The 24,856-nt window shown below is 38.9% G+C and overlaps 1 protein-coding gene across 7 annotated transcripts in view; it reads left to right on the forward strand.

The window, feature by feature from the left end:
* Positions 1-24,856, forward strand: part of FHOD3 (formin homology 2 domain containing 3) — a 270,970-nt gene that overhangs the window by 85,783 nt on the left and 160,331 nt on the right. For all 7 annotated transcript variants that reach the window (XM_081971408.1, XM_081971409.1, XM_081971411.1 and 4 more), the window contains exon 4: positions 17,800-17,867. In XM_081971408.1, coding sequence (XP_081827534.1) covers positions 17,800-17,867 — 68 coding nt within the window. The remainder of the gene's footprint in view (positions 1-17,799; positions 17,868-24,856) is intronic.

The raw sequence follows: 24,856 nt of genomic DNA on the forward strand, positions 1-24,856 counted from the left end.
GTTGGACTGAGAGAGAGTGACTGGTCTGAAGTCACCTAGTTAGCTTTCATGGCTAAGGCAGAACTTGAACTCACTTTTTCTTGCTTTCTACCCTGGTGCCTTAACCACTAGACCAAACTGGTTCTCTTTACAAACCGCAATCTCTTTCTGCAACTGAACTTTATCTTATTTTCCATAGTGAGTCTTTTTCTCCCTTGTTTGTTCTGCAGTAATAATAATGTTGGATATGTAGGAAAGCTATGTATTCTTAAGGAAACATGTTTTGCAATGCAGTAATTACAAGTTGCAAAGGAGCCTCCTGGAATTACAGGCTTTCTGAATATCTTGGTTGCTGTGATTCTCAATTTAAAAAAGAAAGATGTCCCAAATTTCTCTATTTTTACCTATATTGTTTTAACCTGATCTATAATTTTCAGTTAAGTGGACTACAGCCTAGCAGAATTGGCCCTGAGAGGTTTTCTTTTAATTCTGTCCTCTTTCACAAAGTATCTCTTATATCTTTCTTCTAGATATTCTTTTGTAACTTTTTCTTCAGCTGTTGTTTTATAAAGAACTGATATATTCGGATACACAATATTGGCATATTTTCAATAAGTTTTGCATAGTTTTTATATTAACACCCTGTTTGTAATCAATAAAATTATAAATATTTAGTTTTGAAATCGGAAATTACTTTGAAGAAAAATATATATTTAAAAGGTTAGATGGGTAGATTTTGTGCCTTTAATTTATCCCCCTATTATTTAATGTGTTATAGAGAGAGGTGGGGAGGGAGGGAAAGAGAGAGAGAGAGAGAGAGAGAGAGAGAGAGAGGGAAAGAGAGAGAGAGAGATCTTTATGGTCTCTATTTAGTGATGTTTGTTACCCTTTGGATCTTACCACTGATGTATACCATCCCTGATTTTAAGAGCTGATTCAGACTAAAATATTCATCCTTTACTGTGTCTTAGAACACAATTGCTCAGGATTTGATAGTTTTCCTTCAAAGGAAATAATGGATGATTTTTCCAAAAGTTGTGAATGAATTGATGATAGAAGTTTAGAATATTTTATTAGTTAATCAATAAAGGCTTATTTGCACATGGTTGTCATTATTTGTTCAAACAGCCACTGAATGCATGTATTGAATCTTGTGACATAGGGCAGATATAACTAAAGCATTTGTAAAATCACTAGAATTTAATGCCTGGATTCATTCATTTCAAATAAAATGGTCAAAAACTCATGGTAAATACAGAGCATAATGTATGAATTCAGTTAATCTCTGATATCACTGGTACATGGTAAGATACAGTAGGGGACAAAGGAACTGTTTAAATGTTGTGCAATTCTTGGTTATGGAAATTATCAACCAGCTGCAAATCACTGCTTCCTCCTCATCTGCCTCAGGGAAAAAAGAATTAATATTACTTATTCTTTTTAAAACTGAGGCCTCAGCCAGTGAAAATGTAGTTCAGGAGCACGGAGGAGGCTGTCGCAGCCACAAACAGCTCGGGAGGGCATGTGCATGTAAGGGACCCTCTGTAGTGTCAGGGATGCCAGTGATGGCCTGGGCGGGGCTGGGGGGAGCCATTGTGACGGCCTACTTCATTGCTCTGCCAGCAAAAATGAAGCTCCTATTTAATTATCACCATCAACGACATCCAGACCATGTGTATTATTGCCAAGCCAGATCTTCATTATTGTGTGTGTGTGTGTGTATACACACACACACACACACACATTGTATTTGTGTTACAACCCCTGGTATGCCTAAATATGGGAGGAAGGTCACTACTCCCTCTTTCTGTCCTTCGGCTCATCACAAGAAGACCATGCAGGCAGAAAACCATATTTTTATTTTTACTGTTGCCTTTTTTTATATTTGTGTTGTATTTGTACTGATAAATAAATAAAGGGAGACTAGTATAGATCTATTTCAAGCTATTTAGCTCTCATCAGCTAGCCATACCCTTACTGGGATTTAAACCTGAAATATATATATACATTTTTTACACAAATGCAGAACTTTTTTCTTTTAAAAAATATCACCTCTCCATTGTAATCTCTGATTACTAGGTCTCCCCTCCTCCCCACCAGCGAACATAGATTGATAGATGAAGGAATTGCAAGAAAGTAAACAGCACACAATGCAGAATATATTTAGCTGTTTGTGTAGTGAGGCTGTGGCATATTGTGTGTGTGTTTGTTTAATTTATTTACTGCCCATCTTGTTTCAACACTGGGTGATTTACAACATGATAATTAAAAACATTAAAATCATCAGATGTGAAAGATTAGCAGATAAAATAAAAACATTAACACAATTTGGAGAAGATGGGAACCAGATACATGGTGGTGAGGAAGTGGGATTAGCTTTTAATTAGTCAGTTAAGTTTCCCCATTAGTATCCAAAATCATCTAGAAAACCAGGTCTAAATATTTTATGAAAAGTCAATCTCACCTCAGGTGGTAAGCTATTCCAAAGGGCAAGAACCAGAGTAAAGAAGGTTCTTCTGAACCTCACCAACTGAAATTCTTCCACCAACGGGCTCCACAGTATGCTCCCTCTGGCAGGGCGGCCCAGTCCCACCAGGGTGAGATGGTGGGTATCACCATCAATGGTTGTGCTCATTGGTTGTATTCGCCAACTGCAGCTTATGTTTGATAACACTGTTCTGCATATTAAATCATGGTCACCATTATCAACTTTTACAAATTTAGAAAGTATAGTTGTTAGAAGGAAAAGTTTTAATTGCATTGTAATGAATAAAACCTTTAGTTTGGGCCCCAATTTAAAATATTAGAAAATAATTACTGTATTTTTTGGAATATAAGATGCACCGCCCCCCCAAAGTGGGTGAAAATTGGGTGCTTTTATACACTGAATGTAGCCCTGCCCACCCACTATCCCCTACCCTTCGGCCTCTGCGCATCGTGTTTTAGACCTTTTCTAGGCTGTAGGGATTGCCACAGATTCCCCCCTCCATGCTTTGCATTTTTGGCCACTGCGCCTTGCATTTTCAGCCTTCGAATTTTCAGACCTTTTCAAGGCTGCGGGGATTGCCAAAGCACATTGCCGCAGATCACTGCCTCCGCGCATCACATTTTCAGTCTCTGCACATCACATTTTCTGTCAGCAATTGGAGGTGATATACTTTGGCAATCCCCGCAGCCTTGAAAGGGTCTGAAACAGAGTATTCGGAGGCCTAAAACACGAGGTGCAGAGGCCAAAAAGGCAATCCGGCTGCTGCCTTGTCGCACCGGTTCTACGCCACGCCTGCTGCACTCACCGGAGCTCCCTGCAAAGGTCAGCTGCATTTTTGACGCTACTTTTGAACCCCCAACAAGGCACATGCGAGCAAAGTGAGCTCACAACCAGCGAACCTATTGCTAATGTTCACCTCTGGGAATATTTGATTGGGGGTATTCAGCTGCTCTTGCTGAATTAGGCTAATGTGCTGAAACTGACCAGGCTATTTGCCAAGGACACTAGCCAGATGAATACCGATGGATGCTGTTAGGCGGAGGCAGATTTTTTTCCCCTTATTCTCCTGCCCAAAAACTAATGTGCGTCTTATACTCTGGAGGGTCTTATATTTTAAAAAATAGAGTAATTTGGATTTTGATCTAACTGGATTAAAGAGTACAGAATAACAGGTGGAAGGAACCTTCTAGTTCAACCCTTCTTGCTCAAGCAGACCCTATATCATTCCAGGAAAACAGAGAAAGATGAGAAAGGGATAATAATATGTGGGCTTAATGCACTTGGTGGTGCTGCCGCTTGCAAAGTATGCTTCCTGATTGTACTGTCTAGTTGTACATGCTGCCATTGTTTGCACTCAACAGTGGCGGATTAACGCTTACTGGTGCCCTAAGAACCAACAAATCTTGGTGCCCCCCTCCTTTGTACATATTGTACAAATCTTTATTAGTTTTTTTTTTCTTTCTCAACTTTGTGGTGCTTCCTTAGGCCTGGTGCCCTAAGCATGTGCTTAGTCTGCTTAATAGTTAATACACCACTGGCGCTTACCACTGTTGTTGCTGCCGCCACTGTCATTTTCTCCATCCTCCTCCTCCTTCCTTCTGTCCTCTTCCTTGCCCTTATTATCCCTTTTTTCCCTCTTTCCTTCCTTCTTCAAATTGTACTTATTTAATGCCCCCTTACCTTTGCTCAAACTTCACCTCTTTCTCCCCACAATGGAGCACTTCCTCTGCCAGCGCCACCATCTTTCTCTAGAAAATTAATAATTGTTCTGATTAATTAACTTAATTTGTCAAGCTTATATCTTCGCATGTAAAAATGTCCTGTTATAGCCATATATATAGAATTCTAAGTGTTTACTATGGTAACGCATGCTTATATAACTTCATTTATATAACTATATTTTTAATATATTCACTTATTTTTAAGCACTAGTTATATAATTTTTGATAACATATTCTTTTTTCTTTTTCTGTTATTTTAAAAGCATTAAAATTAATAAAATGTATTGTTATCACTTGTATGAACTTTGAATTTTTCTGACTAATCAGAACGCATATGTTAATCTTAGACTTAATATCTACCTCAAATTATAAAATTTGAAGGGAATATTAGCTTAAAATGAAAGAAAATACTGAATAGGTTAAAATTGTATTATTATATAAGCTTCTGTGTAAAGAATATTTGGGAACTAAAATTTATTATATCCAAACAATTATCATATCAAGACTGCATATGCAATTGCATTTGAGCAGAAAATATAACATTTTATCAAATTCATCATATGTCTACTCTGGGTCATAATTTGGAGTTTTCTTACAAAACTGCTGAGTCAGTTACTAAGCTGTCTTTAAAAACACTATTTAAGTTCAAGTTGTTAATTTGAAGCCAAACAGAAATCATTTTGTTAATATTTGAATTTCGTTTCTAGAGTGTAATAAAATATGATTGTCCTGGATTCACTAGTCCATAACCCAGTGACTATGGAAAGCTATCCAAGCAGTTAACCTTTTCAACAAGGAAGACTGTATTTCACTATCAAACTTTATTAAATGCTGCAAGTTCCATAAAACACTGATACTTGCAGGTGGGTTGAGATTGCAGCACAAAAACTGACTGGCTTCTCTGGATGGAAAAAGGAGGGTGGAACGGCCTCACTTCCCTTCTCTTTTCCACCAATGCTTTGGTTAATGATATGATATGATAGCTTTATTGATTAGCCTATATGGTTAATGGAAGTGATGAGATAGGAAAGGGAAAGTAAACCCTGAACTCTTCCTTGTTCAGGAACATGCTGCACCTATTTTGGCCAGTAAGGTCAGGGTTGCTAAATTTTACCCTTAAACTAGCTAAATGAAAAACACATTATTGTTTTAAAGGCACAGTATTGTACATTTGAACAAGCAGTTACAACAGAAAGAAGTTAACCCTGCCCCGCCAGAATAGCAGGGCAGAAGAGCGATCTTTTTAAAAATAGTGTATTAATAGCTTCATTTCTTTTTTTTAATAGAGTGATAAAAATAAAGATTGTTTTCTTTTGAAGTAGATATGCTACAAATGTTAAATTGTTGGGATAAGAGGCTTCTACGGTATATAGGTTATGAAATAATTACATATGTAATTATTTGCAGCTAAAACCAGAAGCTAAATAGTGGAGGAATCACATCACCAGAGATTGCCAGACTTCCTTTTATGGATTGTTGATGAACATGTGTGCGATGCTTTGTTCTGTAAGTTGTGGAGAGGACAAAAATAGCATGTAATTGAGAACTTTAAAAAAAATCAGACTGGAATTAGTTTCCATCCACTGTTATTTATAACTAAAAGTTCTAATAGCTTTCTAATTACCCATTAATTATACACTTTATGGGGCTTCCCTATATCTATCCCATCCAATCTGGCAATATGGTAGATACATTTTTGGAGAAGTCTTCTTTCAGAGAACCTAGAACTATACCTTGTAGGGCTTTTAAGGTGATAACCAGTGTTTTGAATTGCAACTAAAACAAAATTGGGGGCCAGTGCAGCTTCCACAATAGGGATATAATCAGGGGTGGGATCCTAACGGTTTAACTACTGGTTCGCTGCGCACACATGCACAGTTTAGAGAATACTTACCTTTGGGATTGCTGCTTGGGAAGTAAAACAGCTGAGGCGCGGCAATTCACTCTGCCGCAGGACTCAGCTGCGAAGATAAAGATAGGTAAAGTGCAGGGGCGGGGAAGGGGCAGGCCTATTTGCTTGTGGGAGCAAACTGGTTCTCTCCCAGCTGATCTTCAGAGCTACAGGTTCGGACAAACCAGTAGAATCCCACCTCTGGATATAATGTGGGCAAACTTAAAAGATCTCAGTACTGTGCATATTGCTACATTCCAGACCAATTGTAGCCTCCAGGTGTTGTTCAAAGATGGTTCCATAGAGAGCATATTCTAGTAATCTAAATCAGAGTAACCATAAACAAAGCTTCCTGTCTATGAAGTCATGAGTGACAATGACCAAGCCCTCCTTTATAAGTTTTATTGTTAACTGGGTATGTGTATTTTTTTCTTTTTATTTTCTGTCTTTGTTTTATGAAGGGCACTTTTTGAAAAAAAAATGCAATCAAAGTCTATTATATTTGAATGACTTTATTCCTTCCTTTCCCCACAAATCAATGCTAATATACCACTCATTCATTTTGGAAGGAAATCCTGATTGTTCAAATGCATATTATCTCAAGGTATTTATTTCTCTCCCCCTCTCCTTTTTTTAAACTATTTGAGGGAGTCTTTTTATATCAATACCCTACATTCATATCTTACTTTAAAGAATAATTGTGTTCAAATGTGACAATGTTCTGTTGATAGGGCAACATTTTCTATGAATGCTTTATCTGCTGGCATTCATATACTATGTAACACGATCATGTTATTTCTGTTTCAGGCTGTGTAAAGTGCAAAGTTATTTTTATTCCATTAACAGCTGCTTATTAGGACTAAATATGAGAAACTGCTTTCGTAGATCAATCCTATAATATTGATTTTCCCTTTTCCAGTTCTGTATCATAGGCTGACTCCTTTTGTCATATTGTTGTGATTATTGGCCATATGAATAAAGGGTCATTTAAATAATGATTTTTTGTTATAACTTAGTAGGTTTTTTAGAACTAAGCACACAGGACTGTCAAGCTAATTGATACTTTAAAATAGCATAAACATTATAGAAATTAGTCATTGAATCACAGCTAAGACTTCAGGAACAGCTTGTTCCGTCCTATACTTTCTTTTTTCCTCTTTGGAGTAGAAATGTATAAAATATAATAGTTGAATGTAATTACCAGTTTCTTTTCATGTTGTTCTAATAACCAATTGACTGTCAAATCCAGATAGGATTATTAGTAAGAAAAGAAATTATCCTAAGTATTTCTTAATACATTTGCTGATAAAATCCCTGCGGTTACTATTCTCTGATTAAAATATATTTTTCACATTTTCACATCCAAAAATATTATTATTTCAATATTTTTTTTGTATACAGAATATACAGTATGTAATACAAATAAATAGTGCTTCCTTCTCCCATTTTCTCCCATGGGCCAAATTGGGGCCAAATTACCCATTGAACATCTATGGTTGTGGGTGGTTTAGAAATTCACTCTTCATCATTATTTCAACATTTTTAGACAAAATACATTGTGTTGGCATTCCTTGAGATAGTGTAATACATCTATTTTTAGTGATCCTAACATTATCTTATCTGCTAAGGATATAGTTATTGTATCTATTTTATCAATGAAAATGAGAAAATACTTATGGCACTAGCTTCATTCTATACAGAACAAACAGTATCAATATACTATCTGAAAACCAAGTGTTTATCCAACCTTAATACATTAAAATTCACAAATGACAAATAAATGGGACTCAGACTAAGTTGATGTGCATCTATAAATACCTTTGGGTGTGTTTCCTTGCTCCTCTATCCTGAAATGTTCATGTTTTTTACAATGAGATATCACACCCGCTATAACAGAGGTGGGTTCCTACCGGTTCAGCCTGGTTCGGCCGAGTCAGTAGTAACTCGGTCGCCCACGCACCAAACTGGTTTTACTGTTGGCGGGCCCATGTTGATTTTTGGTTCTGCGCATGCGCAGAACAATATCCATTGCAGAAATATAATTTTCCCCCATTTTCTAAAGTTCTGTGGATGCTCCGACCTTTTTAGTGCAAATGCGCACATGCATGTAATGCATGTTTGGTTGGATTGCAAGTAGAGTAAAGTTTTGTCTATCTATATGTATATCTATATCACTTGAAACTTGAACATTGAACCTTTCAGAGGATATTTTAATACTATGAGGACACTGTTCTCCTGTGCACTGCTTGGAGAGCTCAAGCATGGGTTAAATTAGTCTGGTTGCCCTAGGACTGAGTTCAATTTTTCTTCAGCCACGCCTCCTGTTCCACCTTAAGGCCAGTTTTTCAATTCAGTCTGGCCCTTAAGGACACAGTTGAGTGGGTTCCATGTATTTCAAAATTTCAGTTTGGACTCTCCAAATTTTGCACAGGTTTATTGTGTTAGTTTATTTTTTTCCCTTTTTTATTCATTTACTTAGAATATTCCCTTTTTTTGTTTGAATCTCTGTAGAGGAAAGAGCGGGCTGTTGGGGTAATTGCCTTCTGTGCTGTTTAGGTCGGAGGCAAGGCTGTTTATTTGCCCTGCTCGTTGGCGTGCCCGGGGAGCATTTTCCAGCCATTAGCCAAAAAGAGCTGCTCTCACACGACTCAGCGTCACTGAGATTTGACAGCCGCTATTTTCCGAACACATTCCTCAACACAGGCAGTGGCCATTTTAAGCCTCCGCTTCACACGCTTTTATTTGTAGCCTTATTGCTGTGCCACCCGACTCCAAGAGGACTGCCGCCAAATTGTGTGCGACGCTGTCCGGGTTGCTAGCTCAGTCACTGCCTCCCTCCTTTTATTGTGCAAGGCAGTTTTGGAGCTTTGGCCACCATGTGTTCATCTTCTGTGTCTGGATTCCTCCCCTGCTATTGGCATGTTACAGAGCTCTTACACCACCGCTAATTGACCTGAGGCGTGGCGGACCTGCTCGCTGTACCTTTCTGGCCAGCTTCCATCGCAGCCAAAGCTCCAGGAGCTGATCACCTACAGCCTTTCATTTGAGCCTCTGGAGGCTGGGAAGTAAGTGACAGACAACCTGAACTCTGTCGCCTGCAGAATGGCTGGCGCCCAGTCACATGCTGCATCAGAACAACCTTGCCCTTCCAGAGATGGCCACAGTCACAGTTGATCAGGCTCTGCTGGGGCCAAGGCCACAGGCAGAGCCAAGGGGAAAGGCAAGGTGGCGGGGAAGGGCAAGGCAGCAGGGAAGGGCAGGTCTTCCAAGACATCAGACAAGGATGCCAAACACTGCCAACGAGCCCTAGAGAGAGAGTTCGAGAAGGCCCAGTGCCAGAATAGGGCAAAGGAACAACAGGCTGGACCACCGGGGGAGGGAGACTATTCCCTCGATCCACACCCAGATCCTATGCAGGTCGTTGAGGAGGAAGGGGAGCTATTAGAATTGTCCCCTGACAACTTGGTGGGTCCAGTCTCTGTCCTTGGAACCTGATTCCCCACCTGAATCTCCCTCCATTCTTTCAGGGCTGGAGCCTCCCACTATTCAGGGTAGACGCTCCAGGAGGGATCAGGGGCCTCAGTTATCAGAGATTCAAGAGGTGATAGCCCGAGCCATTTCTCAGGGCATAGTTGAGGGCCTTCAACATAGGGATACTTACCCAGCCAGCAGGCCCAGGAAGGATGGGGCTGGAGTCAGTAGATGCAGAGCGAGACATCCATCCCTGGAATCCTTGGTGATCAGCGAGGTTTCTTTGGGGGAAGAATAGGAGCATGATGAGCAGGAGCTGTCTGAGGATGAGGATCTTCCTCCAGACATCCCAGCCTTTTCGGGCCTATTTCAGCCTACTACCTTTAAGTCTACCCTACATAAAGCTAAGTCCATCACTCAGCTGGGTACTTCATTCCCGGCAGGCCAGGAGATTCCAAGGTGGTCACTCCCAACCCCAGAGATAGCATGTTCAAGGCACAGGCCCCACCTCAGGATCTGGTTCCTGTGCCTGACTTTTTATGGACGTGGTGCAACGCCAGTGGATCCAACCTGTTTCCCTAGCCGCACCCAGCTTGGGTGACAAGAAACTCTACTCTGTAGAATCTAATTTGGAGACCATCTTAAAATTACCCCCAGTGGACTCCCCGGTAGCCTCACTGAACTCCAATTTGGTGCTTCCTGCTGATCTCATGGAAGGCCTCAAAGCCGAAGATAGGAAGGCGGAGAAGGCTAGCCATAAGATTCACCAAGCAGCTGCCTGGGCCATTAAGGCCTCTACCTCCACCTCCTTTTTAATGGGGCCTCCATTCTCTGGTCATGCGAACTGCAGTCCAAGTTACCAGCAGAAGACACAAGTCTGCGCCAATATGTGAATAAGATCATTGCAGCGACTAAATATTCAGCAGATGCCTCCCTCAGAAAAAGGCATGGCTGAAGAAAAATTGAACTCAGTCCTAGGGCAACCAGACTAATTTAACCCATGCTTGGACTCTCCCACAGAGCACAGAGAACGACCTTTCAGGTAAGATAATGGTCATTTCACTTGCACCAAATTGCTTTACTTGAAATGGCAAGGCCCTAATGGTCACCACTGAAAGATGGTGAGGATGAGAACAGAACCCTTCTAATATGGCTTTTAAAAAAAAAAACTGAAGACTTCTTTAACAGCAGAATTTCAGTTGCAGTTCATCTTGTTTCTTACAGCAAGCAAGCAATGGCATGAGAATACATTTTGTGGATTGGAGAGAGACTGAGAATATGACCTAGAGGTTAAAATTGGAACCCTATCATTTTCTATGATTTTAAAAGCTGAAAACACAATGAAAATTCAGCTGATATATTTAAGCTTTTCTTCTAGAAAATAAATTGTCTGATTGATGTTTCCATAAACCATTGTATAGAGACCAGTATTTGTCCTATATGATAAGTACAGTTTTTTCTAATAAGTGATTGATATATTTCCATAAATGTTTACCTGAAGAAGTTCATTCGATTTTAAAATGGTTGTTGAGGGGGAACTTTCAATATTCTTTAGTTGAAATTATACGTCTTATCATGTTTTTTAAAGGCAAATCCACCTGAACCTTTATGAGAAATTAACTATTATATACTAAAGATGATTAATTTTAATAAGGGATTTCTTTGTAATCAGCATTTTAATCAAACACTCCTTTCAAATGAGTCAGGCGGTTTATTTTTCTTGTTGACAACCTATGCAACCCATTTGGAGAGAAAATTTATTTTGTTGCTGGTCCTGCCAGAAATGTGTTCTATGTATTCATATATAGATGTAGAAGATCTCAGAAGTACAGCTCTCTGTTCGGTGCAAGAATCCAGTACTGTCACATCTCACATTGTTTTCTAGAACTAAACTTTCCCATTTTCTGTCGTCAGTCTTCATAGGATTATTTTTAATCGCTTAATCATTCTCATACCCATTGTCTCTGCTTTAATACAACCAATGATGGGTAGCCCATTGCCTTTGGTCCATTGTTGAACTTCCCTTAGCATTACAATGATTTTTCTAATTTTTATAATATTCAAACCTCTATGGAACAAAAGTTTCACAGCAAAGGTTGTGAGCTTCAAATGGCAGGTGCAACTGAGTAGTGAAAATTTCACCTTTTTTAAAAAATGAAACTGCAATGTGTATAAAACACAATAAAAGAGGCATGGGAATGAGAATTTGCCTGTTTTCTTTTCTTTTTCTTATGTGTGTTTCTCTGTGTGTGTGACACACACGCATACAGAGAGACAGAGAGAGAGACAGAGAGATCTAGAGAACAAAATAAGGAAACATAATCATTTGAAAGTATTTGAAAAATAAAATTCCCAGAGTTAATGTATCTATATATAGTTATCTAAAACATCTCCTAAATTAATTAGAATTTTCCAAAGGTACTTAATAATAAATGTCTTGTATAACGCATGAATTAAATAGCAGTGCTTCAAGCTAGCTAAGAACCACATCATTAAAAGAACTAAGAAATACTTGGAAGTAATCCACATTTTAATAACAGAATAAGAGCATTGGAGGGGTCCTTGGAGGTCATCTAATCCAACCCCCTGCTCAAGCAGGGTCCAGACAAGGGGCTGTCCAGTTCTTAAAAACCTCAATTAATGGAGCACCCACAACAACCGAAGGCAAATTTTTCCACTGGAAAAATGTGGTGCTCCCATTTGCAAACCAGTAATGAAGGTAAGTTGACTTCACCCCTGGATGTAGTCCCATTGAAGTTTGAAGTCCCATGTTAATTTTGATCTGTCAAGCAGTTACAAATCCATCTAGTGGTGATGCTGTCTAGCCTACTTTTTTTTTTAGTTTACCAAGAAATAGGTTTATCAAATGCCTTACTGAAATCCAAGCATATTGCGCTGGTTCACTAATTTAGTCACTTTGTTGAAGAATGAAATAAGATTTGTTTGGCATGATCTGATTTTGATAAATTCACGTTGGCTTCAGGTTATAATTTTGTTTGTTTCTAGGTGTTAACAGATTTGTTGCTTGATTTCTAGGCTCTTCCAAAGAATTGATATCAGGCTCATTGGTCTATAGTTTCCTGAATGTGTTTTTCCCCCTTTTTTGAAGATAGGAGCAACATCATATAACACAAAACATAACATCATGTAACCCCCCTAAATTTTAAACCCTGGAAAAATTCTTATATTTTATCAATTTTTCAGCATAAAAGATAGGGCTTTGTATGTATTTATTGAGATGTTGTATCTACCCCCCCCCCCCTTGTCAAATATTCAGTTATTTTAGACCTAAGGCTATCTGAAACTACAGGGTTTTCTAAGCTTCTGGTCAAGTCCTCAGAGTAAAAAAAAAACTTGAGGTAGGAACAACAGGCCTATACTCACAGCTGTTACTGTGGTTTCTTTTAAGTTTAACACAAAGTGTCATCCTATTCAAAGAATGAAAATATGATTTACAAATTTAAAAAGTTGAATTTATTCATTAGACTAAGACTAAAACAAATCTTAATGTTAAGGATGAATTATATTGTCATCTCAATTTCTTCAGATCAGTCAGCTATGTTCAATGAGGCAATTCTAATACCAATTCCAATATTACGTAAGATTACATAAATAAGCACAGTAAGACATGGGTTATTTTATTTTATTATTTTATTCTTAATTGTGGGGCAGGGCTTAGTATATATTAGAAGCAGAATAAAAGGTTTATAGATTATTTCCTTGTAGGATTTTCCTTTATGATATTGGAAGTTTGAATGCTTGGACAAAGCTTAAATGTTCTTTCAAGTCATTGACCCATGTTATATATAAGATTGTTAAATAAAATTCTGAGAGAGATTTCCCATTCACACTCATAAAAACACACATGGTAGTCCGCGACTTACAACAGTTCATTTAGTGACCATTCAAAGTTACAGCAGCAGTGAAAAATACGACATATGACCATTTTTCAAAGTTATGACCTTTGCAGCATCCCCTTGATCATGTGATCAAAATTCAGATGCTTGGCAACTGACTCATTTATGGCGATTGAAGTGTCGCGGAGTCAGGCATGCGATCACCTTTTGCAGCCTTCTGATAAGCAAAGTCATGAAACTACTTAACAACTTGGTTACTAACTTATCAACTGCGGTGATTCATTTAGCAACTATTGCAAGAAAGGTGGTAAATTGAGGCAAAATTAACAGAAATTTTGGGTTCAATTGTGGTCATAAATCAAAGACTACCTTTTTTTATTCTACAAACTGATTATAATGTCAATGTCAAGTGACATTGGCTGCCTATATTTATATTATTCAGTTCTACTGCATCACATTTTCCAGCTATCTGAATGCAACAGTTATAAGCTAAATAATATAATTTAGTCATAAGATTATAAATATATGTAGTTACCACTGCATGAACAAATAATATGGATATGGATGTATTTTGCATAAGATTTGAAGGATCACTCAGAAAACATTTGTAGGCGATGACCAGGCTGAGCCCTAGGGAGGGATCAAACACATCATCAGTCATGAGTCCTTAACACCCACAAGAGATTTTAAGTCCAGTCCATCTTGAATTCCTTTCTATTCTTAACTACGGCTAATTTCCCTTGACTGGCAGTCGTTCAGATTCTTGTAGAGAAGATAAACTTACAATAAATCTTTATGCTCATTTGAACTGCCTGAATCTCCTGATTTTCCTAATGCATGACATTCATTTGAATTACTCTCCTTAATCAAATAATAATAATTTTGAGTTCTGGAACGCTAAAACCATGCCCAGGAATCTTGCAACCAATTTTTAACAAATGATGCAACAAATACAGATCCTGACTCAACAAGGCATTTCTCTGCGACTACAACCACCTGTGTTACCTAGTGGTCAGATTCAAAAATGTTTATTACTGGTTCTATGAGCATGGCTTGGTGGGTGTGGCAGGGGAAGGATACTATAACATCTCCATTCCAGTGACGTGCAGTGAGGTTTATGGCTGGTGAGGCTGGTGACGTCATCAGCGCGAGCCGCGATCCCCTTCATGTTGACTCAGGAAGGCGGGGAATGGGACCACATGTGCAGGAGGCTGAAGCTGCCTCAGCCTCCTGCACACGTGGTCCCATTCCCCTCCTTCCTGACGCCTGAGTTAATATGAAGGGGACCACGGAGCATCCTCTGCGGGACCGCATCTCACACTCCGCGGCCCCCTTCATGTTGACTCAGGAAGGCGGTGAATGGGATGTGTGCAGGAGGGAGGCTGAGGCTAGAGGAGCCTCCTGCACACGTGGTCCCATTCCCGGACATGTGCAGAAGGCTCCTCAGCGCCTTTTCCCTTTTTTTTATTTTCATGGTGAGAGCGGTGAGGCTCTGCCTCCCCTGCCTCCCCTGACCGCACGTCCCTGCTCCATTCCCACCCCAATCCAGGGGAAGGATATTGTAAAATCTCTATTCCCTCCACACTCCAGGGGAAGGTTACTGCAAAATCCCCATTTCCTCCTGATCAGCTGGGACTCAGGAGGCAGAGAATAGATGTGGATAGGGCCAGTCAGAAGTATTTACAGGTTCTCCAAACTAATCAAAATTTCCACTACTGGTTCTCCAGAACTGGTCAGAACCTGCTAAATGCCACCTCTGGGGTTACCCATCCAGGCAGAACTGCCAGTTCCTGCCACATTCATCCCCAAGTCTGTCAGTTGCCTACTACAAGGGCTGACCCTGCCAATCAGAATTCCCTGACCAATGAGGTCCACAGCATGCCTCCTCTGTCAACAGCAGTGGGGCAGGGCAGAGAAGGTTCCTCATGTAGCCTAGGCGAATGTAATGAGAGCTTTAAAGGTGGTAAACCAACATCTCAAATTGCACGCAAACAAATTGCACTTGCAGAAATACCGGTATAATATGTACTACTTTAGGGGTTCCAAAAACGGTGACACCTCACTCTGCAGCAGTTGTATTTTCTCAATGCTCTTCAAGGGTAGCTACCTTGGGTGCAATTCCAAATCAGAATTACTTGGGGGGAGAGGGAAAAGACCTGTAATATGAATGTTTCTCCAAGATGAAATTTGTTATGTGGAAATAATTTAAGATATCTGGATATCCTTTAATGCAGAGTTAGATCAGCCTCTAGTGGCCTTTATGAAAAATATTTTACAAAAGCTTTTTTTATTGCAATCTAAGCATATTCTGAAAATTGATCTTGGGTTTATTTTCATTCAGAACTGAAGCTCAGTTGTAGTAAATGTATTCAATGGATGGCCTCAGATAATGTTTTATAGTTTTCCTGTCAAGTATTGGACGGGGGGGGGGGGGGAGCTGCACTGAAAATAATGCATTTTTTCCATTTGTCTCCTGCATTAAAAATGTGAGAACTTCTCATAAAGTCAAAAATAAACATCTTGATTCTCAGTTTATTGAACATTGTTTCTTATTTCTTTTTTCCTTGCCTAATTTTATTAATAAATGTCTACTTTTGTATTCAAGTTTCTTTGTGAAATTTTAGCAACCTGAGATATCCATCCAGAAGAAAGAGTTCTTAGACACTGTATTGATATATTTAAATGCATATACTGTCTGACTCCCAACCACTCTTTCTAATTAGAAACTAGAACCTGAATTTACCTTTTGCAAGAAGGATTTCTTATCAAGGGAATTGATTGATTAGGGGCAGTAATTTAACATTGATAAGATAATTTTGTGTTAGAACATGAAATACCTATGTTGATTGAGTTTAATTTTAAATTAGAAACTTGAGCATTCAATTATTATGAACCAAATTTTAAAAAGTCAAATTTTGTATCATGTTTTCATTTCAAAGGTGAAATATATAAATATGGCTTAAGATCAGATTTTAGTTCATCACAATATTTTAAATAAATTTCAAGCACATAGAGAACATATTTCAAGCCTATTTATTTAGCAATCCTTTTTCTCTTCCTAGGGCTCCCCAGGCATCTTATATGCTGAAATGGGAGGTTGATGGGCCCGATCCGTCCTCTCAGGCCCCATCCGGCCTTCCAAGGGCTTGCCGCAGTCTCTTACAGGCCAAAATGGAGGGTCCCTGGGCCCAATCCACCCCCCTAACCCATTTCCCATGGCTTTTACTGTACTCATTTTTCAGAAGAGCTGCAAAAGAGGCTGACCCATATGGCAGAGAAGCCAAAGTCTTATTCAGAAGCTGGTGAAGCTGTAAGAGTGTGAGATGTAAGGAAAGCAGCTTTCCCTATCTGAATAAAAGATTTCGGCTTCTCTGCCGTGAAGGCCTGCAGACCCAATGTGGTCAGGCTTAGTTTGAGCCCAATCTGCTTGTTGTTGAGTGGCTAGTTCGAATGAGTAGCTTCAGGTATTGAGGCATGGCAGCCAATCAGCAAGTGCCTTGCAGTTCAGCCTGATGAGACAAAGCACCCTCCCCTTTCATTGGCTGTTGCTACCTCAATCCCTGAAGCAGGAGGCTGCTGTGGCCCAGTCTAGCCTAGACCTGCTGGCCATATAGCCCCAGTAGAAGGTTTTTATTCAGAAGCTGGTGAAAATGTTTCCCTTAGATTTCATGTTCTTACAGCTTCACCATCATTTGAATAAAACCCTTTGGCTTCTCTGCCAGTGGGTCAGCCTCTTCTGGATCTCTGAAGATCTTCAAAAAGTAAATGGCATGATTATCATTTCCATTATTTTCAGTGGGAAGTAAAGGCAATTAAGTTAGCATGAATGTAACCCATTAAGGTTATATTTAAAAATATAAAAGAACTATATGTTAAAAACGCCCCTGTTTTGCAAGCAAATAATTTATGTCCTTTGATTTTTGCAGCAAATTGTACATTTTTGTTTTGATAAAAAACAAAATGAATATTCAGTGAGTAAGTTACAATTCGTACTGTCAGGATTTATAAAATTTGAAAAATGAACTTTTTAAACATATTTAAAATTTGAAAAATGAACTTTTTAAACATATTTAATAATGTTGCTATAGGAAATTATTTGTATTATATGTAAATGATAAATGCATTGAGGTATCCTATTACTACTCCCAAATTACTCTTTTAGATTAGAGATACGGCACGGAGATACGGAATTTCTCAATCCAATCTGGCTCTGAGTTTGTTTTTTCTTTATTCTTTATTATTATTGCCCCTTTTTTTGCACATACATGGTATTACATGCTATATAAACATTGCCATAGGGAAGGGGGGATAGACCATATTTTTTCCCTAAACAACAGGCTCCGCAACTGATTACAAATAATCAGATAACTTTTAAACATTTTGTCCTTTCAGAGAAATTGTACAACTCAAATGGACGGGAGCTAAGGCGGGCCCTCTTCTCCTTGAAACAGATATTTCAAGTAAGTGAACATTATCTCTTAATATAAATTTTGTTTCTTCAGAAACTAATGTATTTCATTATTATTGCTGGGGGAAAGTTGTTATTTTTATTTTGCCATAGCAGGTAATAGAGTAAACCTCTAGGCTTAATATATTTTTATCTAATTTATTTTATTATTTATTACTATTAGTTCTTAATGTCTTTCTCCAACCACACTTAGGATAATTCACAGAAAGTTCCTAGGAAGCTTCAAAGTAATTCCTGAGGAAGCAAGGGCATCTGCAGGGCATCTGCAAAAAGGCCAGATGAGCAATCAATATAGCAGCCACAACTAGGCTGTTAAAATCTATCCCATTTTATACAATCATGTGCAAGAAAAAGACATAAATAGGAAACTTCTTAATTTTATTTACTATGTAGTATGGAAATGTGAAAAAGTGTGAAAGGACTAATGAGACAGGATTTACAAAGAGTGACATTTCTTTATTGTGTCATAATATAAAAAACAGAATTATCACAGTTTTTAAATAAATGAATAATATTTCTATTACTTTACAATGTCATTATGTTGCAAAGTTACTATTTTCATGCGCAAAAGCAGATAGGTCCTTTGGATTTTATTACCCATTTCAATGCAATACTATTGAATCATAACGTCTTGTTTATGTCATGACAAGTTGTGCATAAAACTAAAAAATGGCTGATTTGTGATATATGAATCATAAACACATATGCATGCGTGCATGTATGCACACATACATACATACAATACATACGTCCAAAGTGTTTTTGATTTTTATAGGTAATATGAGCAAAACCAAATCATAAGAATTACAAAACTATACACTTGAACTATGCACTTGGGCCACTGAATCCGAGTTTCCATTCAGTACAGGAACACCAGCCAAATACCCCAGATAGATGGCTGTTTGGACATCTCTACGCAGAAACATCACCATCTTGAATGAGACTGATACCTGTAGTATCATCTGCAAACTTCAGTCCTTTAAAAGAGAGATCTCTATAGATGGAGTCATTGGTATTTTAGATAAAAGAGCAATAGAGAGAATACACAGCCCCGAGAAGGTATTTATCCAGGTATTAGGTGTAATTTTCCTTAGCTTCACCTTGTTTCACCTTGCTTCCTATCTTAGCTTCACCTTGCTTCCTATCTGTCAAAAAGCTTATAATCCACCTACAGACACAGCTAGTTGAATCGGTTTAGGTGTCAAATTCAAGGACTGCAGACCAGATCCGGCCTGCAGGGTGCTTAAATCCGTCCCATGGGCTAGCCTAGAAATATCAAAGGACCAGCCCATGGTATCTCTGGTGGCTAAAACAGGCCGCATATGCCCCCATGCCTTGTTTTTGGCCTCCTGCAGCACTCTGCTGACAAAAACAGGCCGAAAAACACCCCCAAACTAGCTGGAAACTGACACCATGGCCAGTTTTCACCTGGCAGAGTGCTGCAGGAGGCCCTGGAGGGCAAAAACAAAGTGCAGGGGTCTGCGCACAGACCCCCTGCACTCCGTTTTGGCCAGCAGGATGCTGCAGGAGGCATCTGTTCCACCACGCCACTACCCCCCTCCGCCGGCCCACGGAGGAGAACTACAATGCTGATCCAGACCTGTGAATAGGTTTCCAGGGATTCAAGATATTGCAAGAGATGCAGTGCCATGTTGACAGCAACATCTGTCGATCTATTTGCTCAGTAGGCTAATTGCAAGGTGTCTAACAATGGATCCATAAAGGTTTTCAGGTGAGCCAGCACTAACCTTTCAAATATCTTCATAACTACAGATGTTAGAGCACATTTTCACTGATTGCGGTCTTCTTAGGAATCGGGATGATAGAATCTTTGAAGCAAGATGAGATATAACACATCTGCTGTGATTTATTAAAGTTGCAGTTGAAGATGTGTTGTTCAGCACAGATTTTCAAGCAAGAAGAAGCTACTCTGGGCTTGATGCTTATGCAATCCTTTGCTTATGAAATAGACCTCACACAGGTTTTCTAAGATCACCCAAGGTGGAGGTCCCAAAAGAATGGAGATTGATGTAGAAGATTTGGCTGCTGTTGATTTATTTAAGATGAGGGTAACAGTAGATGATAGTGATCTCCTTTCAAACCTATAGATCGGATCATCTGCCAGTTGACAATTCTCTTCAGTAAAGAAGGGAGGTCTGTGGTAGCCAATGATGTTTATCATTGTTGCTTGTTCATTAGCTGAGAACTGGTTTTTCAACTTTCCTCATGGAAAAATAAATGTAAAGGGAATCTTACAAGGTTTTGAACACAAAATAAAATAATATAAAGCTATCAGACTCTGAAAGCATTTTTCTCCTACACATCTGTGCATGATTACCTACCAAGCCTGCCTACCAACTAGAAGTCAAAGGCCAGCCACCTCATGGACATTCAAAACAGAGTTGGCAAGACATCATCAACAGAGATGCAAGGTACGGGCCTGCGCCCTGTGATGACATGCAAAGTGGCATTCAATGATCTGAAAAGTGGAGCTTGTACTTGTGGGAATAAGCTAGGAAGAAGAAGATCTGTGCATGATTAGTTCTCTTCTCAGTTTCAATATTGTAATTTTCATTCCACAACCTCTGTATGGGCTGTGTTTTCTTACATTAGCCCCCTCTGCTCTTGGAAAAGTTGACAAGCAGATAGCTCCAGCAAATTACTTCCTTAACGACATGTCTATGGAGGTTCCCAGGCATCCAGGTCATAGTTGTCTCAAAGGTGCTTTTTCAAGATGCAATTGGACTTTCTTCTTCTTCTCTGAAAACATTTTGCTTCTCATCCAAGAAGCATCTTCATCTTCTTGAATGAGAAACAAAATGTCTTCAAAGAAAAACAAGAAGGTCTAGTTACCTCTTGAAAAAGCACCTTTGGCTTCCTTAAGGACAGTTATTATAAGATTACAGTAACAGACTCTTGCAAGTTTTCTCCTTTTATGTTCAAGAGAACTAGGGAGGGTTAAGTCAGAGATGCTTTCCCAAATTACAGTTCTGCTTTAGATTTCTCTGACCATTGTCTTGGTTGTGGCTCATTCTCCTGTTTGTCAAAATTATCACTACTGCCTATTTCAACAACTTATTAAAAATAGAGGAGACTAATCTGTAGGCCAATAGTAGGCATGCTGTTGAATCAAGTGGAACAGACTCACATTTCTTGAGAAGTCTATTTCACTATCAGTGCAAAATCATTTAAGAGTTACGCAGTTATTCATCCAGTTCTAAATCTACCAGAACACTCTATCTCCCCTACATTTAACTACCATATGTTATCTACAAGAATGTGTAATGAGATTGCTCTTGAAACATATTAGCAAACTCAAGAAAAATATATCTATCCACAGCATTCAGCCAAACTAATTAGAGGATAATTAAAAGAGACAAGATTACTCCAACACAAATGATTATTCAGAAAACTCTTCTTGCTCCTCCTTGCTTGACCCATTGTATTTTCCTCTCCAGATATAGGACATTAATTCCCTTTTTGGGGATTAAAATACATAACAGGACGGGCAAAGAAAAAGTAAGTTAGGATACCAATACAAATGAAGCTGGCAGGGGACTTACAAGCATCTCATCAATTAATAATTGCAGTGCATGTAAAAGAAGAAGAACATTGTGTTGATCAGTTTTCCTGAAATAGCTTAAAACTGATGATATGTATCAGTTTAGCTGTTTCTTGCTTAATTGTGGTTGCAAAATTTCTGTGTTGCAGAATTTTTGAGTTCTGTAACAAAATGTCCTATGAGATTAAAATGTTCTGCTAGTTCTTTGTTCTTATTTGTTATTTGTTCTTATTTATTAATCATTTTGTGAAAAGTCTGACCTGTTCATCCTATGTAGAATCCAGAGACACAATGCTGGCAGATAACCATCAAGGCTTGCAACCTTGCCTGTTTTCATCTTTTTAATAGCATCTGGTATTTCAAAAGCAGTTATAGGATCATTCATAAATTGTTTTTGCACCTGTGAAAGCTTCATTAGTTGTTATTTTAAAAGATACTCATATACATTTTTTGTAAGTTCATGTCCTTTTTCTTATATGAATTTGAGTAGAAATTATAAAATGAATTTTTGATACAGAAGTTATCTGTCAATATTGTCTTGCCCTCCTGGATTTTACCAATCATTATCTTTTCTCTTTCTTTTCTTAATCTATATGTCAATAATCTTCCTAGTTTATTTGAAAACTCAAAATGTCCTTGTTTCACATAGTTAAATTTTATTTACATTTCCAGAATGGTCAACATAGTGTTGAGCAGTGATGGCAAATCTTTTTGTAAATGCGTGCCAAAACCCACAATGCAGTCCCCCTTGCACATGTGTGCGTTACACACACACACACACACACACACACACACACTGTACAGAGGGGAGTTTTCACCCTCCCCAGGCTCCAGAGGTTTTCATTGAGCCTCTGGGACGGCGAAAACAGCCTCCCCCGGACCTCCGAAGGCTCTCCAGAGGCCAAAACACGCCTGTTTCCGAGCTTTTGGAAGTCCTGCTTTTCATCCTCCCCAGGCTCCGGAAGCTTTCCTGAAGCCTGGAAAATGGCCTTCCCCAGCCCTCTGAAAGGCCGAAAATCAGCTGGCCAGTACATGCATGCGCACTGGAGCTGACGGCTCGCGTGCCAGCAGATATGGTTCTGTGTGCTACCTGTGGCACAGGTGCCATAAGTTTGCCATCACGGATGTAGAGCTTCCCCCGAAAAGACTGCTGGCAATTGGGCCCTTCTATTCCTTTCTCAAGTGACCAGCCCAACCTGGCCCATGCACACCAACACAGGGACTTACAGGCTTTAATTAGAAAAATTGTGACCATTAAGACAAACTCAAACAACACAATAATTTAAAACATGAAATCTTATGGTGAGCAATGATGTGGAAGCTGTTGTCTCATAAAAATGTCATCTGCAAGTTCACTGAGAGGCCTAAGGAGTCTCTCTCTCATGGCAGCCAGGATACAGTCTTTAGGCTGAGGTTTAGCCATGTTTTCTTCCTTGGGGTTACAATCTCTTTCTCTCTTTCTGAAGGAATGCAGCCTCATTTCCTCATAATATTTTTGTTCTAGTTCTTCCCTCTCAGTCCTTTTATCCTCAGCTGCTTGAATCTATCGTCCTACTTCTAGCATTCTGATTTAACTCTCCCTGCTGGGGATTATATTTCCCAGAAATCTCCTTCAGGGGCCTTTCCTATCCTAAATCAATGGCCAAGGCCCCAACCACGAGAGAACCCCTAATAGAGCAGGCTACACAATAGTTGGCATAATAATTTAATTTGTATAATTTTAGAGTTTGTTGGTGTCTTCTGTAAGTCATTTTTTTTTCATTTTTAATTCATCCAATACCTTTTGTATCTTTTCTTGAGTTTTTTCTTTTCTAAGCAATTGTATTTGATTAAATAACCTCTCATAATGACTTTGCTCGCTTGCCACATAATCATTAACTGTACCTTTACCAAATTGTTGTTAAAATATTCATTCAGTTTCTCTTTGCAGTTTTTAAAAATCTACTCCTTCTGTAGAATAGTCTCATTTCAGTCTCCATATAAACTCTGTTCCTTCTTCTAAGCGTCAGAAGAACTATATAATGATGCAAAAAACTTAGAAACAAAATATTATTAGCATAGTTCTTGAAGATCTGTATCATATCGATTACTGAAAAGAATGTATGTCTTTATGAAAAAAAGTTTACTCTTTTGAGCTTTTCAAAGACTGTTTGCCATTCCATGGACCTTTAGAAGGGTTTCCCCAGTTTGGGTTTTCTCTCCCCTCTTGTTTTGAGCTGATTGGTTAATGGTACTGCGATTTGAGAAAAAAGCAGGGATGAACATTCTATAAAAGTTGTGAAGTCTAGAAAGCTCTGCAGCTGTTTATGGGTGCATGGTGCCTCCCAATCTAGTATCACACTTACTTTTCTGGATCCATTTCCACTATCTCATGGGAGATTGGTACCCCAGGTAATCAAATTTAGATTAATGAAACTCACATTTGGAGAGTTTAATGTATAAATTGGTTGCTAGAAGCTTTTCCAAAACAGCTTTCATCAGTTTTGTGTGTTCATCCATGGTTAGAATGTTATCTAGGTAAACCAGGACTCCCTTAAACAGGTGTTTGGGTAGCACCTCGTTAATTAGTTTCATAAACACGGCAATGCCCCTTGTAAACTGAATGGGAGGATCTGGAATTGGAAGTAACCTAGTGACCAGTTGAAAGCATTTTTCCACTTGTCACCCACATCCGGTAATATGCTTCTTTTAGGTCCAACTTGGCAGTTCTGACTAGATCATAAAACAAATCAGTTCAGTATTCTAATCAGGCTCAAATTCTCCTACTTTAAACATACTATGCAAAGACCTAACTCACCGGAGAAGACTAATGCTGAGAAAGGTGGAAGAAAAGAGGATAGTCAGCACCTGAACTAAGTTACAATAGCAGTATATCCACAATCAAAAGATCAGGTTAGGAACACAACATCATGGTCACTAAGAGTCAGCAATGATTTGATAACACATCAAATCATTGTGGCATCTTGTGACCGCTATATTTACATGGATTCAAAATTATATTTTCTTACATGAAAAAGATAAGTGAATTGACTTGATCCCATCCTTCTCCCTTTCTTCTATCCCTAGCAATCAGTTCCAATTCATTCTTTGTAAATTTTGTTCTGTTTCAACTGAAGCCTGTTCCATTAGCAGCATTTTCCGGTTGGTTAGCCCTCAGCCCTGGAATTAGGTCAGGAAGGGGCCTTGGAGTAGTCTTATGGAAAATATTGTCTCAACCAGTGGAAGTTAAATCAGAGTGCTGGGAGTAGGATGACAGTCAAGCAGCTCAGAAAAAATGGATTCAGAGGGTGTGAAAAGGACAATGCTACTACAAGGAAAGATGAGAGACTGCTTCAGAGAGAGAGTGATCGTCACCTCAAGGAAGAGAATAGGTACATCTTAACCTAGAGATTGTATTCTAGCTGCCACAAGAAGTAGAC

Source organism: Natrix helvetica (assembly GCF_964273705.1).
Source record: "Natrix helvetica genome assembly, chromosome: Z".
NCBI classification, from domain to species: Eukaryota; Metazoa; Chordata; class Lepidosauria; order Squamata; family Natricidae; genus Natrix; species Natrix helvetica.